Source organism: Mesoplodon densirostris, chromosome 11 (genome assembly GCF_025265405.1).
Source record: "Mesoplodon densirostris isolate mMesDen1 chromosome 11, mMesDen1 primary haplotype, whole genome shotgun sequence".
Taxonomy (NCBI): domain Eukaryota; kingdom Metazoa; phylum Chordata; class Mammalia; order Artiodactyla; family Ziphiidae; genus Mesoplodon; species Mesoplodon densirostris.
Window position 1 is genome coordinate 13397019 of NC_082671.1, and position 18565 is coordinate 13415583.

General features: G+C 40.2%; 1 protein-coding gene across 1 annotated transcript; it reads left to right on the forward strand.

Moving 5' to 3' along the window:
- Positions 1-14092: 14092 nt before the first annotated feature.
- Positions 14093-18354, forward strand: PDE6H (phosphodiesterase 6H). Its single transcript, XM_060113874.1, has 3 exons — positions 14093-14226; positions 15348-15388; positions 18278-18354. Exons 1-3 carry the CDS (start codon positions 14093-14095, stop codon positions 18352-18354), a joined length of 252 nt encoding a protein of 83 aa, XP_059969857.1.
- The last annotated feature ends 211 nt before the right edge of the window (positions 18355-18565 follow it).

Here is an 18565-nt window from a genome sequence, read left to right on the forward strand (position 1 = left end):
TAATTTTTCTCTTCAATTAAAAGAAGCCAAAGCACTGTTTTGATTAAACCTAGGAATGCAGATTACAAAATAAAACTTCATTAATTCATAGTCTCCTAACTGAGAACTTGTTATAATTTAACAAGTGCTAAAACTGACTTTGTACCTTATTTGAGGAAATGGCTTGTGAAGTAATTTAAATGGGAACAAGTTGCAGAGGCCATATTTAAATCACTTGAGGGAACAAACAGTTTTTAAAGCACCCCAGCCACATTTTCACTATACATTTCCATTGTTGCTGCCAATAATAAATGCTTATTTATATTAATATTTCAATATTCAGTATTTACATTGTTCTAATATGTTTAGAGCTGACTAATTATTCAAACTGACATTTATTATGAGAAACTGACATGTATTTTGTAGTCATTTAAATGTAGTGCATTTTGTTCACTTCATTTAGTAAATTGATGCCACCAACTAGATCTTTTCCTTAGTCAATGGAACTGAAATAAGTAAGGAGGTGGTGGTCATTTGATGGGAGAAAAGAGATTAATCTAGAAAAACATGAAAAGGAAAACAGTATAGAATTAAAATTAATAAAAGTGAGGAAAACCAAATACAGATTTAGTCTATAAATTTCAAAATGATGTAGATAGAACATAGCCTTTGAAACAAAGTATCTGACCGTATTATAAATAAAAGCAAATATTAATTTACACAGAAGATAGTAAAGTTTGTAACTCAGAGCTCTCAAGAAGGGACATATTTCTTCTTTCAATAATATTTTTTGAGCATATAATTCCTCCAGGTATTGTTCTAGACACTGCATCTAGATACACTGTTTATAAATACCAGGTATCTAGATACAGCAGTAGGCAACAGACAATCTCAAAATCTCTGCTCTCTTGTGGAATTTATGTTCTAGGGGAGACACACAATTGAAAAATAACATAGAATAACATAGGTAGAGTTACCATATGATCCAGCAATCCCACTCCTGGGCACATATCCAAAAAAAGTGAAAACTGTAATTCAAAAAGATACATGCACCCCAATGTTCACAGCAGCACTATTTACAGTAGCCAAGACATGGAAGCAAACTAAATGTCCATTGACAGATGAATGGATAAAGAAGACATGGTATATATATATATAGAAGGTATATATAGACATAGTATATATATATGATGGAATATTACTCAGCCATTAAAAAGAATGAAATAATGTAATTTGCAGCAACATGAATGGACATAGAGATTGCCATATGAAGTGAAGTAAGTCAGACAGAGAAAGACAAGTATCATATGATATCACTTATATGTGGAATCTAAAAAAAATGATACAAATGAACTTATTTACAAAACAGAAAAAGGCTCATAGATGTAGAAAACAAACTTATGGTTACCAAAGGGGAAAGGAGGAGGGAGGGATAAATTAGGAGCTTGGGATTAACAGATACACACTACTGTACATAAAATAGATAAACAACAAGGACCTACTATATAGCACAGGGAACTATATTCAGTATCTTTTAATAACCTATACTGGAAAAGAATCAGGTGTACAGAAGGATCTGTATACCTGAAACTAACACAACATTGTAACTCAACTATACTTCAATAAAAAACAACAACATAGGTAGAATAAATTATTTGGAACAAGAAGGATTTGAAAAATTGGGAGTGGTAGATTCAATGGTTGCCAGTACCCATTTCTCATGCTATTAGGGAAGCCATCACTATTCAAACAGGACATTTTTTTTCTTCTAAACCCAATATGTCCTCATAATTTTTCTTAATGCACTGCTTTAGGCACAGACATTGGAAGGTATGGAAGCCCCTAAAAGTGTCTGTAAAAGAAATATGTATGTATGCAGTGTGTGTACATTTATTGGGGGAGGAGAGAGAATTCATAGCTTTCATCAAATTTTCAAGGAGGTCCGTGACCTCAAATGAATTAAGAGTTGCTAATGTAGAATAGAGCCTCTTCTTGATGAAATAATGATGGACTTTCAGTAAATAGGAGGACAATTGCCATATTCTTCTAAAATATCTTCCAGCATCACAGTCAGGGTTGGGATCCACTTGAAATTACCATTTCTCATTTTCTTCTGTTGCAGTTCATTTTTCACATGTATTTTTATCTGATGAGTAAACTGAGATTAAGAGATTCCGTCAAGAAGATTAACACAGCAGACACCTCCTTTCTAGCCCATGCTGACAAAGATGTGCTATGTACCAAGGCTCCCATCTCCATATCTGAGCTTCTGCAAGTGTACGAAAATGCCTGTCATGGTAGTAAGATGCTCTTACTCTAAGGACCTTAGGTCTGTAATGCCAAATGAAATCAACGGAACTGGGAAATTTGCACAGGAATTTCCAGAAAACAATCAAAACTTTTAAGTATTTTCCAGCTTTCCTTTGCTGCTATAAGGATACTGAAATGTAAATTCTAGGCAAATTTTCCATGGTACCTGCGCCATGAGCCTGAAAAAGTGACGGATGACTGCAGACTGTTGAAACTTCCCCTTTCTGCAGAGACATATTTCGTTTTTTTTTTTTTTTTTTTTTTTTTTTTTTTTGCGGTATGCGGGCCTCTCACTGTTGTGGCCTCCCCCGTTGCGGAGCACAGGCTCCGGATGCGCAGGCTCCGGACGCACAGGCTCAGCGGCCATGGCTCACGGGCCCAGCCGCTCCGCGGCATATGGGATCCTCCCAGACCGGGGCACGAACCCGTATCCCCTGCATCGGCAGGCGGACTCTCAACCACTTGCGCCACCAGGGAGGCCCCGTTTTTTTTTTTTTAATTTAAAAAGCATATATTAAGCATTCTATTAACCAGCATTTTAAAAGCACCTTCTAGGGACATCATATGATACTAAATAAGGCCTTCCACAGACTTAAACTAGATGCATTTGAAATAAAATAGATATAAAGTTCTATAAATAAATAGAAAAAAGAAAAGGAAGTTCTAAAAGTTGAGAATAAAGAGAGTTGAGATTGTCTTGGAAGTTACTCCCAAGGCTGTAGCAGACAACAGATTTAGCAGACAATCAATAGTGTGATGTGTCAGATGGTGGGAGAGTGGACAATTCAACTTTGGACTCTCTCAGTAATACTGCCCTGATCACATGTATATATTGTACTATTAGAATGTGGGCTAGCCGTGCTAGATGACACATGGAGTATTATGTTAATGCAGACACAGTATTTCAAGAAAAATGTTGGCTAACTACATACATTCTAGATGAGACCAACAAGCTTGGTGGGGAAGTGGAGGAGGGCTGACCAGAGGGAAAATTCTAGAAACTATCAGAATAATTACTGAAGAAACTAAGGATGTTTAAGCCAGGAGAAGAGAAGTTCACAGTGTTGGTGAAAATGCTATTGACATTGCAGAAATCACCAGCATCAACTCTAAATACATCCATCATGACCCAAAATTGTCTGAGCTCAAAACTAGCATTATTCTCTCATCATTCGATGGAGTAAAAACTTGAATGTTGTATTTCCCTCCCTTCCCCCCAAAGTAGACCATGCACTGCTAGGTCATAGCACAGGGCCTGGGGTCTAACGGCTTCTTGCCTTCAGAGGTGTCATCAGGATCTGAGTCTGAGGACTGAACTTGTTCTTAGGGAGTCTTCTCTTTTGGCCTGGTGCTTTTATATTAAACAGAGAAGAAGAACGGCAATTCAGAGGGCTCATCTCCCTTGCAGGGATGAAATTTCTCTCTGCCAGTGACAAGTTCTGAGAGAGTCACAGAGTGGTAGGAGCTGTCATTTTGAACCAGAGCTTTTACCTCTTCGGAGCAGTTCCTCAGAGCTATGTGAGAGGCTGACTCCCAGCCTAGAGTCCTCAGTAAGATCCCCAGATAAAATTTAACTCACAAATTTTAGGCTGCGCAAATTTTCTTCAGTCGACAGACAACTCAAAGGAACTCTTCAACTTCAGTCCTCAAAGAGATGTGGGATTTGCATCTCACCATTGTCTCCACCCACCTGCACAGACATATTTCTTGGAGGCTACAAATAGGGAAAATAAACTCTCAGGGAAGACTTTCTGCCCCAAGAGCTAGTCATTCTGCAATGTGTCCTTGAGGCCCAAACAGCACCTGGGGTGGAGGGGAGAGCTGCAGTTCAGGCAGATGTCCTGCCTCTGTGTCTTCCTGTCCTTGTATCCTTAGGACAATGGTTTCACTCCTCTGAGCCTTAGTTTTCTCTTCTGTAAAAGAAGGCTGATACCAAACTTCAGCGTTGCTGGAGGGTTGGAAATAATGTGTGAGAAATCATATAGCAGCATCCCTACTTCAGAGTAAGTGCTCAATAAATGGTCCAGCCTAAGAAAATCATCACCACCATCACATTCTGATCCTTATTACTGCAGAGCAAATGTTAGAATAACTAGAAAAGAGTCATTTTCATCTCAATGCTTATAATCACCCTGCATGCATATCCAATATTACCTCTTTTGTTGAACCTTTCCACTGCTGATCCAAAACAAGTGTGTAATTTTTTTCTGAACCCCTAGAGTGTGCACTGTTTATACAAATATAGTTTACTACCTTAGTAAACACTGCCATGTATTATTTAGTGATTATTTTATGAATATTAGTCTCATTTCTCCACCCAAATACCCATTGCAGGAGGAAAGGTCTGTGTTTTACATAACTTGTAGTCTTTGGAATACCCAGTGTAAGACTTGACCAAATCATGCCAGAATTGAAGTTCTTTAGTAGAAGTGTATCTATCTAAACTAGACAGAATTACCTACATTCTACCCCTGATTCCATCTCCTTCCTGTGGTGAGAATATTGCCTTGGGGAAGGATGAGGATGAGTATGGTCACGTGTTTGCAGGGATCAATGAGACCAACCTTTCTTTTTCTTCCTTTCTTTCATATATATGACATTTTAACTACATTATTCAGGGTTCCATAGCCTTGGCATAAAGACTCATTTCTTAATTCCACAAACCCTTTATCTTTCCCAGTCCACACCATGCCACAACCTGTGCACAGGTACAGAGATAAACAAGACACAGAACTAGATCTGTGCAGCTAGTCCTAGTTGCCAACGATGTAATGAGGGAAAACAGAAAAAAACAAATGGAAAACTTTTTGTGAGCTTAAGAAAAGTAATATACATGGGGTATTATGAGAGCACTAAAGATATCAAAGAAGGCTTCTTGGAGGAAGTGACTACAATGCTCAATCTCAAAGGATAGTAGGTGTTGGGTTGTTGACATGGGGAGGGTTGGAAGGGGAGGAGAAGGCATTTAAGGAAAGCGGAAACATGAGCAAAGGAGTGGCATCCTAAAATAATGTGGTACGTGCAGGGGATTACAAGGAAGCAGCTCAGGGTGGCTGGACCTCAAAGTGCACATTACATAAGGAGGAGAAGCATGCCTCGAACGGGGTAGGTGCAGGTCCAGGTCACAGTGGACCCCTTACACTATGTAAACAAGGAGCTTGGCCTTGATCCTGTCCGTGATCAGAGCCATTGAAAGTGAAGGAGGGACAGGATCGATTTGTGTTTTCCTTTGCAGTTTACTCTGGTAGCTGTGTAGATGGATTCGATGAGAACAAAACCAGTTTGGAGACTGTTTAGGCCTGAACTAGAGACAGAGGTGATCAGATTCGAGAAAGATTTAGGTGCAATTGGCATGGCTCAGTGATGAATGAGATGTGAAGGATGAGAGTGAGGAGGAGGGAGGAATCACAGATGACTTATGGGTTTCTTGCTTGGATGAGTGGGTCCTTGGTAGGAATACCAGCTGAGATAGAGAACACAAAGGAATGAATAGAGGTATTGGGGGAGTAATGACTTGAGTTTGGACATGTTGAGTATTGAGTTTGAAAGACACTGGGTCATTTCTAGGAAGTGATTTCAGACAGTAGGTGTGATGTATAAAACTGGATTTCAACCTTAATGATTTACACTTCATCAGGCTACGGGCAGTAGTTTAAACCAGGTTACCCAAAGTGTGGTCTGAGGATCAGCAGATCAGCATCACCCAGGAATTTGTTAGAAATGCAAATTCTTAGGCCTGGTTTCAGAACTATTGTATCAGAATCTCAGGGGTTGGGGCCAGGAAGTTGTTTTAAAAAAACTCTGTAGGTAAACTTAAAGTTTGAGAAACACTGGTTTAATTATGTAAATGGATGAGATCTCCCATTGCTGAACTCACTTATTAGTTTTAGGAAGGTTTTAAAATATAGAGTCCTTAGGATTTTCTAATCATGTCATCTGTGCATAGAAACAGTTTTCTTCCTTTGTTTCCAGTCTTTGTGGTTTCTATTATTTTATGCCTGATTGCACTGGCCAGAACTTTCAGTACCGTGTTAATAAAAGTGATGAGAGCAGACGTCCTTGACTTGTTCCCGAGCTTAAAGAGAAAGCATTCAGCCTTTCATAATTAAATATGATGTAACTGTAGGGTTTTTGTAGATGGTCTTTATTAGTTTCCCTCTATTTCTAGTTTTTTGAGAGTTTTTATTATGAATGGCTGCCAGATTTTGTGAAATGGTTTTTCTGCATCAGTTAGTATGATCATAGAAATTTTCTTCTTTAGTCTGTTGATATAGTGAATTATGTTGATTGAGTTTTGAATATTGAACAAATCTTGCATATATGGAATAAATCCCACTTGGTCTTGATGTATTAGTATTTTTATATATTGCTGTATTGGATATGCTAATATTTTAAGGAATTTTACATCTAAATTCATGGGCGATATTGGTCTGTATTTTTCCTTTTTACTGTTTTTGTTTGATTTTGGTGTGAAAAGTTTCATGTGGGAAAGGGTGAAGGGGTCACTTGTATGGTGATAGATGGTAACTAGATAACTAGACTTGTGGTGATCACTTTGTAGTGTATACAGATGTTAAACTATAATTCTTACACCTGAATCTTACATAAAAATAATTTAAAAAACTCATGAGGGTAAAACTGGCCTCATAAAATGAGTGGGGAAGTCTACCTTTCTTTCTATTTTCTGAAAGAGAATATTGTATTTTTAACGAAGTTATTGTTTCAAGATTAATAACGTTGTTCTGGAGAATCCCTTAGCATGGTAGGGTGTTAAGGGAAGGAGGGACTGGCCTTGTGCATTCCTCCTTCACATTTAGAGTGTTCCTCTCTAGGGTCCACTGTGCATTAGTAGAGGGGGAAGCTCAGTCTAGTAGATTCAAAATGTGGAGGAGATGCGTTTTTGACGTGTGTCTTCCGACTCAATGGTATTTTAAGAAACACTAAAGAAAGATTAGAGATTAGCACTTGTGTAAGCAGCTTATAGGACAGATAAAATCTTAATTACTTTCTAATTACTTAGTACCTGCCCTTTAACTCTTTCCCTATATATAATTAACAAGACTTTCCCATCCATCAGAAAGGATTAAGAGCCAAGGATTATAGAGCTATGGAACAAAGATTATTTTTTTAAAAGTATTTTATGATATTTAGATTTAAAATGGACATATAGGAAGACTCACTCTCTGTGGTGTACAATTCTATAGGTTTGGCCAAATGCATAGAGTTGTATATCCACCACTATGATCTAGATACCAAATCATTCCATAACCCTTCAAAAATTCCTTTCATTTCCCTTTATAGTCAACTCCTCCTCTCAACCCCTGGCAGCCACCAATCTGTTCTCCAGCCCTATAGTTTTGCCTTTTTGAGAACATCATAAATAAAATCAGACAGTCTAGAGTCTTTTGACTTTGGATTCTTTCACTTAGCAAAATGTGTTTAATATTCATCTATTAAATAATGTTATTACATTTATGTCACTCCATCCATCTATAAATCTTCTATATTTTTCCCCCCAGCAAGGTTCCTGCTGGCTTTGTTTCTTTTGTCTGTGAAATCCAGGCCCCCCCCCAGCTTCCTCCAGGAAATTACTTGGTTATTGATCACCTTGTTTATAGCTGTGTGACCCTATTACCTGATTGATAAGATCTGAGATAGATAACTGACCAAAAGTTCACCACACTAGGCAAGGCAATGACCAATGGAGTGACCTGGTAGAAGAACTCTGTCCAACAGAGGCAGGAGGTGTTGATTGACTGGCTAGTCTACTCCAATCCTCTAAGACTCAATAGAAGTAGTGGAGGCAGAGCAGAAAGAGCAGCCACTTGGAACAGGGAAACACGATGCACCTCCTGAAGATACCAGGTGACCAGGTCTTTAGAACTGCAGGGTCTTGAACAATGTTTCATTCTCCACATAGCCTTGCTGAAGCTGACTGTGTTCCTTGTCTTTCATACTCCTCCTTGTATCCCATACTTTTACTCTTGTCATCGTTGTTTCTTTCTAGATGTTCAACAGTTTCTTCTTCTGTCATTTCCTTTCTGTTTCAAGAATTTCCTTTATTATTCTTTTAGGGTATTTTGATGACAGGTTCTTTTAATCTTCCTTTGTCTGAGGATGTCTTTATTTCCTCTTCATTCCTGAAAGATCAATTCACTTGATAATAGAATTCAGAGTTGACAATTCTTTTCTTTCAGGATGTGAAAAATGTTCCCCTTCCTTCTGGCTTCCACTGTTTCTGATGAGAAGACCTCTGTCCTTCACCAAAGAAATGGAGAATGTGGGAGGGTTTGACAGATAAGCATCAAGACATCCATGGGTCTGGTGTGTAGGAGTAGAGAAAGATGTGAAAAATAATGGAGACAAAGGAGGGAGTGGAAAGACCCATCCAGAGACAAAACACCCTGCTGCCTCTGCAAGGTGTTTGCTGTCTTCAGAATTCCTCTAATTTTGGTAAATACCAAGGGGAAGATTACTGAAAATAACCCTTAAACTGGTTAGCTGCCTATGTAATCTGCTTGGGGCTTCAGGTTAAGAATCATTCCCTGCCTAGAAAGGATAAATTGATCTTCTTTCTCTATAATCTCATGGAGTACAATTCTCTTATAAGTAACAATTTAGAGAAGCGCACTGTAGTTCACTAGCAATGCATGAGAGTAACCAGCAACACAGGCATCTCAGTCCAGGTCTGCTTTGCTGTAGTGGAGTAGAAAGATAGCTGAATAAACAAGATATTTGCAGGGTTGGGCGTTGCTCCTGGCTCCCCTACTCACTTTATATGCAATCTTGAATAAAATATTTCATTTCTTTATGACAAATTTGTCAAAAGAGCTTAATGATGCTGGCATATGAGTTAAGGTCTATTCAAAACTGTATAAAGTGATGTACAAATTCATATTAGTGGCTCAATGCAATTGGAAGATGGGTGTCAAGTGTCCCACTGAAGGGGATTGTAGTCTGGACCCTACACCCTGAAGTGTTTGGTGCGAAAGATCCAGCAATCAATTCTCAAATAAATATCATCAGTTAAGAGTTCCCAGCTATCACTTGTGCTCTTTCTCTGTCACGTATCACTGAATTTTAGGTTATTCCTGATTTGTGGTTTCATCTGTCTGAGAAAATGCATATAACACCGATTAGGGAGAGATACTGGTATTTCTCAATGACACTGCTCACACGATCAATGTCTCCAATGAAGCAGGGGACACTGTGAGAATTATGTGATCATCTGTGTGTGTATATGTGTGTGTGTGTGTGTGTGACAGAAAGAGAGAGGAGAGAGAGAGACAGTATGCAAGGGCTTGTGTGTGTCAGGAAAAGGGAAGAATGGGGGGGGTAAGGACTAAAGGTAACAATGGGGAAGGAAAAAAGATATTGAACTACAATCTGCAAGTCTCCCCTTGGAAATCAACACTTTGTGTGTGTTTGTGAATTCAATACCTATTTATGGACAGGAGAGAGCCCAAGTCAGTTTGTAAGAACATCCAATTAACAGAAAAGCCTGTCCCAGTCTCACCCCACACTCTTCCAGCTTCTTTGCACCTGGGCAGATGCTCCTAAGCCTATGATGATGCGCTTAGGTAGCATGAGGGTATTACAGAGAGATAAATCAGGATGCAAAGGTCCTTTATTCATCTACTGTGAAGAAGGCAACTGGACAGCTCATCGGAGAAACACTCAGCTCTGTGAGTATTTCTCAACTTCTGGAGAGTTTAAGCAGGATATAATCAAAGGGCTTTTGTTTGCGGGGGGAGGGGGGTTCGATTTGGCTCTAAAACAAAGAAATGGAAGAAAAGAACACGCTGAACCTGTGGGCCTGGACCAGGGCTGGGGATGGAAATGGGAGAAATCATGGAGGAAATACACCCAAACTTCCTTATAATGCCATGTGACAAGCTAATAAGTGAAATTTGATTATTACAAGGTCATTGCAAAGCTTGATTACTAAATTCACTTAGAAGCAACCCAAAACTGACCCTCCCTTTTGGTGGCTCCATAGCAAACAGTTTTCTGGGAAAGGAGGGATCTGGGGCACTAAATGACCACAGAGCACACAGCTCTTTACTCCCAGGGTGTGCTTGAAAACTTAGTCCAGGCACCAAGAGGCTGATGTGGGAGCATGAGGATGAGGATCCCAGAACCAGTGGGGGAATGACCACAGTGCAGCACAGGTGTACTAAACCATCTCCCTCCGAGGTTAAAATGTTTGTTTGCTCCTAGCTGAAGCAAGGTACTTGCTGGATTTTTGTTTTTGTTTTTCTTATGGCTTTGGTTTGGGTCTTCCTTGGCTCTCCAAATTATTAGAGTCTCTCTGCCTCAGCAGGACCCTGGGTTATGTTTATAGGTCCAACCACATCATTGGAGGAAATTGCTCCTTCGCCTATATTCTCCCCATCCTCATCCATCAACAAGGGAACCGTCTATCTGCCCATATCTTTGCTGAGAAAGAGGGAACTCGAAACCTAGGGCGATCATAGTAGCGTTAGAGAACCTGACTCAAGAACCTTCAGAAACTGTCCTTCCTTAGCTGGAATTTATGGAGCATCATCTGTAGCTTCCTACAGCTGAGCTCTGCTGCCTTGGGTCTAAGGCCACAGTAACCTCAGTTCCCTCAAACCTATGCCTTGAAATCTTACATTGCTGCATCCACTTTCTGCAGAGGAACAGCTTGTAATTTTCAAAAGTGGAAGGGCTAACTGTTTTAAAAACAGGGAAAACATTCTGTCTCACAAAGGAATGAATTACTTGGCACTTTGGGAGGCAAAAATGTGAAACCTCTGCTTGCAGCTAAAATCAAGTGTGATACTAGGTTCAGGATTTTTCAGCTTCCAGGGATGCCCTTGGAGTTCTTAGGAAAGCGTGGTCAGGATAAGTTCAGCTGTAGGTGATACCTGTGGCCGACAGGACTGATTTCCAAGGCAGGACAAGGTCATATTTGTTCTGCTCATCCCAAAGATATTCCAGGGAAAACTGGAGGGTAAATCTATGACAAAAAACACCCTAGGGATTGGTTGAGTGTCCTAGGTACTCAAAAATGAAATATTGTGCTCGAAATGCACAATAAATGTAAAGACAGTTATTATTCATAGTGCAAATCCTGAGGGCCATGAGGATTCAGGGATTAGCCAGGCAACTGTTACATAACCCTTTCCAAGGACAATTCTTTTATGTAACCTATCACACTTGGAATTAGACAGGAACTCGATCCAAGCCTAGAGAAACTTGCAACTGCAATTTCAGAATTATATAAACATGCAAAAGAAACTCACCAGAGAAAAGGGGAAGTGTAATCAGGGGTACATAGAAGAAATTTAAGTTCTTTGGGGTTGCTGTTAGGGTTGTCAAAGGAATCCAAAGAAGTCGTCTTAAGACAGAATTTTGAGAGCAAAAATAAGTTAATAGTTGGGGCATTTGAAGGATGCAGAGGATTACCCAGCAAGTGCAGGTAGCAAGTACCTCTCTGGTGCTTGACAAGGACCCTTCAGCGGATGGCCTGGAGGAAGGGGTGTGGGAGTCCAGGTGAACCTATGTCGAAACCATAAATTTGTTTGCAGGGCTTCCTTGTCTGTCAGAAGGTCTACTATAAAAAGGTTACACCTTTTTGAGTATTTTTCACCAAACACTCTACATTATTCCCTCTTATTTTCCCCATTACCCTAAAAAGAAGATATTATTTGATTCATTTTATAGATGGAGTGAGACCTAGAGAGGTTATGCAACTTATCCAAGGTCACATAAACAGTTTTGTGGAGCAGGAATTTGAGATTATTTCTATTTGATTCTAAAGCATCTACTCTTTACACTGTTTTGCCCCCTAAAGGGTGATTTGACTGATTAAGGTTACCTTAGACCCTCACATTATAGACTTTGGATCTAACATAGTAGGATCCCAGTTAGAGTTGCCAGATAACATAGAAGATGCCTAGATAAATTTGAATTTCAGATAAACAACAACAAGACAAGTTTCTAAGTATAAGTACATACCATGAAATATTTGGGATATATTTATACTAGAAAAAAAATCATTTGTTGTATAGCTGAAATTCAAATTTAACTGGTCTTACTGTATTTTTATTTGCTAAATGTGGTGATCCTAAGCCTAGTAGGCTCTCTAGATTAAACAAAGGAAAGTTTGTAGTTTTTTACTGCTTTGAAAGAATTGGTAAGTCCAAAAGCTTGATCTGAGGGAAATTCTCTAATTTTCCTCTGTGGCTTTGGCAGAGCTGGGATGTGTCAGCTACTGGTGGCCCAGTCAGAGAGTAATGCTGCTCTCGGCGGCCTGCCTAGCCATTCCCATGGTCCCAACCACACTTGGGAGAGGCACAAACTTTGCCTGTTTACCAGGACGGGAGAGGGCCCGCAGCACAAGAACTGGATTCAGGGAATAGAGGAGCTGGCAGCGTATTTTCTAAAGCCACTGAGGGCTTTATGAGGTGAAGATCAGCTGATGCTTTACCTATGGTTTGACGGAGAAGGTCACAGGGTCAGGATCTCAGGACCCAAGGTTCAAAGTATTAGTTCTCTTTATTTATTTATTCACTCATCTGACAAATATGTAGATGGCATACCTACTATGGGCCGGGTACTGTTGTAGGTTCTGAGGCTACAGAAATGAACAAAGGGGCTTCCCTGGTGGCGCAGTGGTTGAGAGTCCACCTGCCGAGGCAGGGGACACGGGTTCGTGCCCTGGTCCGGGAAGATCCCACATGCCGCGGAGCGGCTGGGCCCGTGAGCCATGGCCGCTGAGCCTGCGCATCCGGGGCCTGTGCTCCGCAACGGGAGAGGCCACAACAGTGAGAGGCCCGCGTACCGCAAAAAAAAAAAAAAAAAAAAAAAAAAAAAAAAATTCTTTAGCTTAGCATAAATCATGCTAATTTGTTATTACATGTTATTGTCGCACGTAATAAAAATTTGTTATGTCCTTTTATTTGTACTTGAAGAATGACTATGTACATTTTTGTAGCTAAAATGAAAGTCTGGGAAAATTATATTGGATAGCTCCTTGATTTAGATAGGAGAAAATGTTGAAGATTTCTGAGAAATAGGTGGCTAGAAAACTATATCTGGATGTGGAGTTAAAGCACACACTTACTACTTAATCACCCCACACTGTCTTCTGTGTGTTTGTGTTTGTGTGTGCGTGTATTGGGATGTATTGAACACTTCCATGGTGTCAGTATACCAGGTTCAGAGTTTCCCCTATCCAGACTACTACACTGTCATCCCCAGAGCTAGGATAGAATTCTCTGGATCACATGAGAAGTAAATAAAATAAGGACCATAAAGAAAAAAGACCATAAAAAATGTGTCAGTAAACATTCAGAGTCAGGTTATTTTACAGCTAGATGGAAAAATATGTAAAGCTTAAAGAATTTTTCAGTGCTGCAAAGACTATAGATATTCTTTAGTTCATTTCTCTTCCTTTATAGATGGTAGAACTGGTGATCAAACAGAAGGACATCATTATAATAAATTCACATAGAAAGTTAGTGGCAGATTTATTGGAGCAACAAATCCACCCAGATTTTTGAACTCTATCAGTTGCCAGTTTATATCCCACTCTACTGAGCGCCTCCCTTGATTTATACCACATTCTCTTAAAAATCCCTTTAAAAGATAACTTCTCCCTTTTGGTGTCAACACAAGATACTGAGCTTCTTTATCAAGGTGCTTTTCTCCCTACCTCCAGTTTATTGTCCGGGTCTAATAAGTAATAGTTCTCATACCTTGAAGGGTCTTCTTTTTTTCTCTTACTGTCTAAGGAGCCTGAAAGAAAACCATCAGCCCCCCAGGGACCAGCAGAATGAGTGACAATTCTACTTTGGCCCCTCCAACTTCAAACCAAGGTCCCACCACCCCACGCAAAGGACCCCCCAAGTTCAAGCAGAGGCAGACTCGTCAGTTCAAGAGCAAGCCTCCTAAGAAAGGTGTGAAAGGGTAAGACCAAGATTAAAGAGAAGACTTTCTATTGTTTTTTTCCCTCCATATGGCTGATTCACTTTGTTGTACAACAGAAACTAACACAGTATTGTAAACCAATTACACTCCAATAAAGATCTATAAAAAAAAAGAGTGCTTTGGTTTTAAGAAATTAATGCTCACAATATTAAATAGACTTATAAACATTTCCAACCCCACCCTCTGTTTTCCTATCTAACAGAATCTTTGCTGAATCATGTTTTCAGTCCTGGAATCCTTTCTCTGTCAGCTCCCAGATCTACAGCCAGAATTAACATGGAAAATGGAAACTTCACAGTGACCTTCGACTTGACCTTTCAGACTTTTCTTGACCACTCTCCGTTGATGTAACCTGTGTTTTAATCTGGAACACAGAAACACTGGCCACTTCTAGAACATACCATTTATTTTTATGGCTTCAAATCTCTCTTCAGTTCTTTGTTTTCCTCTTTCTCTTCTTGGCAAAATCTTGTTTATTTTCAACACACACTCATGTTAATTTCTTCTGAAAGGCATTGCTGACTCCCTTAGACAAACATCATTACTTCCATGTTTGCATTTTGTACATTCAGCGATGGTAACTTGTGTTATTTTATATTACACTTATTTCTTGTCATCTGTTCCCTGAGACTGAGATCCCTCAGAGAAAATTTGTGTGTTTGTTTTTTTCCTTAACTCCCAGGGGCTAACACAGGGACATAGTAGATGCTTACTATGTACTTTTGGATAAACTAAACAAATGGATAAATTAATCATTTTAATGACTTTCATATTGCTTTCTCATTCCAATTTCTATTTTAAAAAGTGGAGCTTGACTAAATTGCCCCACTGATCTCTTTTTTTTTTTTTTTCTGGCTCTCAATTGTCTTGAGTTAAATTTTTACAGAGGGGAAACTATCCCTTCTCTGGGACACATTGTCTAAAACCTGCCTGAGTGCCATTTCCTTTGCCCCAGCTCAATGCAGACAGAAGGGATTTCTCAAATACAAAAACTTAAACTTCTCCTTCTTTCTCTTTGAATCAGGAAACTCTTCACATGACTTATTACAGGATCCTTTGGCTCCGATATCAGCTAATTTCTCTTGCATTTTTTTCCACAGGTTTGGAGATGACATTCCGGGCATGGAAGGACTAGGAACAGGTGAGCCACCCAAAGATTTCAGTGAATTTTACCCTTGGACTTTCACCTTTTTTTCTACTTCAGCCCACATGGGGCAGTTGAAAGTTACCAGAAATACCTAAGGCAGCAGATTCGTTAAAGACCTAGAAAAGTGGGGTGTTAATTTAACTTCCTAAATAAGTATGTGTGTGTCCAGAGGCTATAACTCTAAAAGAAATCAGACTTGCCCCAAAGTTTAATAAATCTTCGTGTTTTGTTAAATACTCTTGAGGGCTTACAATGATGAATTGTAGTCTTTCACAGTAGAAGGATTCTTAGAGTGAGTCTAGACCAACTTTATTTTTCAGAAGAGAAATCTGAGACATAGAGGAATTAAGTGACAATCTGAGGCCACAGAGTGAGGTACTGGAAACAAGGGTGGGGCCAGGAAAGCCTTTTCACTCTACAGGGCCAACCACTCCCTCACCTACTTCCTTTTTTCACACATCCTCTGGCATCCAGAACAGGGCCCTACATACTGAAAGTATCCTGCACAATATTTTTTAATTGGCTAGAATTTTTATTTGTTGGCTAATGCATGCAAATTACTGCATATCCTTTTTTAAAAAATTATTTATTCTATTTATTTATTTTTGGCTGCACTGAAAGTATCCGGTACAACACTTTTTAATTGGCTAGAATTTTTATTTGTTGGCTAATGCATGCAAATTACTGCATATCCTTTAAAAAAATTATTTATTCTATTTATTTATTTTTGGCTGCACTGGGTCTCTGCTGCTTCACACGGGATCTCTCTAGCTGCGGAGAGCAGGGACTGCTCCTCGCCGGGGTGCGCGGGCTTCTCACTGCGGTGGCCTCTCCCATTGTGGAGCTTGGCCTCTAGGGGCGTGTGCTCAGCAGTCGTGGCTCGTGGGCTCCAGAGCTCAGGCCCAACAGTTGTGGTGCAGGGGCCCAGTTGCTCCACGGCATGTGGTGTCCTCCCAGACCGGGGCTCGAACCCATGTCCCCTGCACCTGCAGGCGGACTCCCAACCACTGCTCCAGCAGGGAAGCATGTCCTTTTAAAAATTAATAGACGTGGGGCTTCCCTGGTGGCGCAGTGGTTGAGAGTCTGCTTGCCAATTCAGGGGACATGGGTTCATGCCCCGGTCCGGGAAGATCCCACATGCCGCGGAGGGGCTGGGCCCGTGAGCCATGGCCACTGAGCCTGTGCGTCCGGAGCCTGTGCTCCAGGAGAGGCCACAACAGTGAGAGGCCTGCGTACCAAAAAAAAAAAAAAAAAAAAGAAAAAAAAATTAATAGACGTTATTTTTTAGAGCATTTTTAGGTTTATAGGAAAATTAAACAGAAAGTACAGAGTTCCTATAGACCCCCTCTGCCACCTTCCTCCCCCTGTACATCGTTTCCCTTATTATTAACATCTTGCATTATTGTGGGGCATTTGTTATACTTCATGAACCAATATTAATACATTGTTATTAACTGAAATAGCTTGTTCATTCTTTGTGTTGTCCAGTTCCATGAGTTTTGACAAATGCACAATATCCTGTATCCACCATTACAGGTTCTTTCAGAATACCATCACTAGCCCCCCAAATCTCTTGTGCTCTACCTGTTCATCCCTTTCTCCCCATAAACTTCTGACAAGCACTAATCTTTTTATTGTCTCTATAGTTTTACCTTTTCCAGATGGTCCTACAGTTGGAATCATATAGTATGAGTTCTTTCACTTAGTAATATTTATCTAAGCTCAAGCCATGTCTTTACATGGTTTGATAGTGCATTTCTTTTTATCACTGAATATTTCATTATATGGTTGTCTCACAGTTTATTTATCCTATTGATAAGCATCTTGATTGCTTCCAAGTTTTGGCAATTATGAATAAAGCTGCTATAAACTTCCTTGTGCAGGTTTTTGTGTAGCCACATGTCTCCAGCTCATCCAATACACTTTTGATAAATGGTGGCACTCATAGCAATCAGTGTCCTTTCCGGGCAACTCTCAGTATATCTACTTTTTCTTGTCTAATGCCACTCCTCGGATCTCAAATAGAATTTCTAGCCACTTCTATAAACCTCATATGCTACTCTTTTAAATCAAGTGCTTCTCTATTTTGGCCAGGTGTGTATAAGACCAGCAAATTCACTTTTGACTCTGGAATATATCCTTAACTCTGCCAACAGATTTGGAATAGTGGCAAAAGGTTTATACTGATGGAAATTCTGAAGTCTTTGATCTGGTTCTAGTCCAGTCTCTACAACTGTGTGATTTTTTTGCTGGGTGTTTAATCACTCTGGGTATCAGCCAGCTTCCCTGTAATTCGGGAACAATAATATCTTATTGCTGATGCAAGAGACTGGATGAGATGATGCTTTGAGATCACCTCTCAGTATGCAGTGGGATATAGGCATTTCAGAATGTAAAGGAGCTTAAGAGCAGTCAGAGAAGCCCAAGGAACACATCTGGATTGGTAAGGAGTAAGGAGACTGGATTTCCAGACCATGGGAATTTAAAGTGCCCCTATTTCTCACTTTAACCCTTGGCCTAACTAGAATTCCACCTCTGTTCCCTCTTTAGTGGTTTTGTGAGACTCTGTGTGATCAGAGAGCTACACTCCCACAGGATAGTCCCAGTCAAAAGCCTTGGATCATCTCCCCAAAAAGGATGCAGAATAAAACCAACACAAATACCTTGGGAGCCTGTTCTGGGGGAATCAGAGCCCTGCAGAGGATTAAGCAACTGGTCTGATCCTTCCTGGGATGAAGGGCCATTCTAGACAACTTCCCGGTCATCTGGACAGCATATGGAAGGGAGGGGTGGGGGGTCTCAGCCTGAAGGATGCCCTTTTGAGCAGAAGAGGCTCTCCTAGGGGTGAGATTGGCTTATAAGTTCTTCTTTTTTCCCTTGCAGATATCACGGTGATCTGTCCTTGGGAGGCATTCAGCCTCTTGGAGGTGCACGAGCTCGCTCAGTTTGGGATCGTCTGAGGCACCAGAGGTTCTGCCACTCTCAACAGCATCTGCTGTAACTTTGGTTACTTCTGCCCTATTGATCTGCCAGAGTCTTGACATACAGCTGTCGGAAGTGGTTTCTTTGGCTTACACAGTCATTTCCCTTAAGTTACTACTAAGAGCTCTCTTAGTGTCAGACTCTCTCACGCAGTATAGTTTAGCTCAGAATAGCGGGTGAAATCAGCTT

Coding starts and splice junctions, on each gene's coding strand:
- PDE6H (XM_060113874.1), top strand. CDS start 14,093: ATGAGTGACAATTCTACTTTGGCCCCTCCAACTTCAAACCAAGGTCCC. Junction 14,227..15,347: donor CCTAAGAAAGGTGTGAAAGG/GTAAGACCAAGA, acceptor TTTTTTCCACAG/GTTTGGAGATGACATTCCGG. Junction 15,389..18,277: donor CATGGAAGGACTAGGAACAG/GTGAGCCACCCA, acceptor TTTCCCTTGCAG/ATATCACGGTGATCTGTCCT.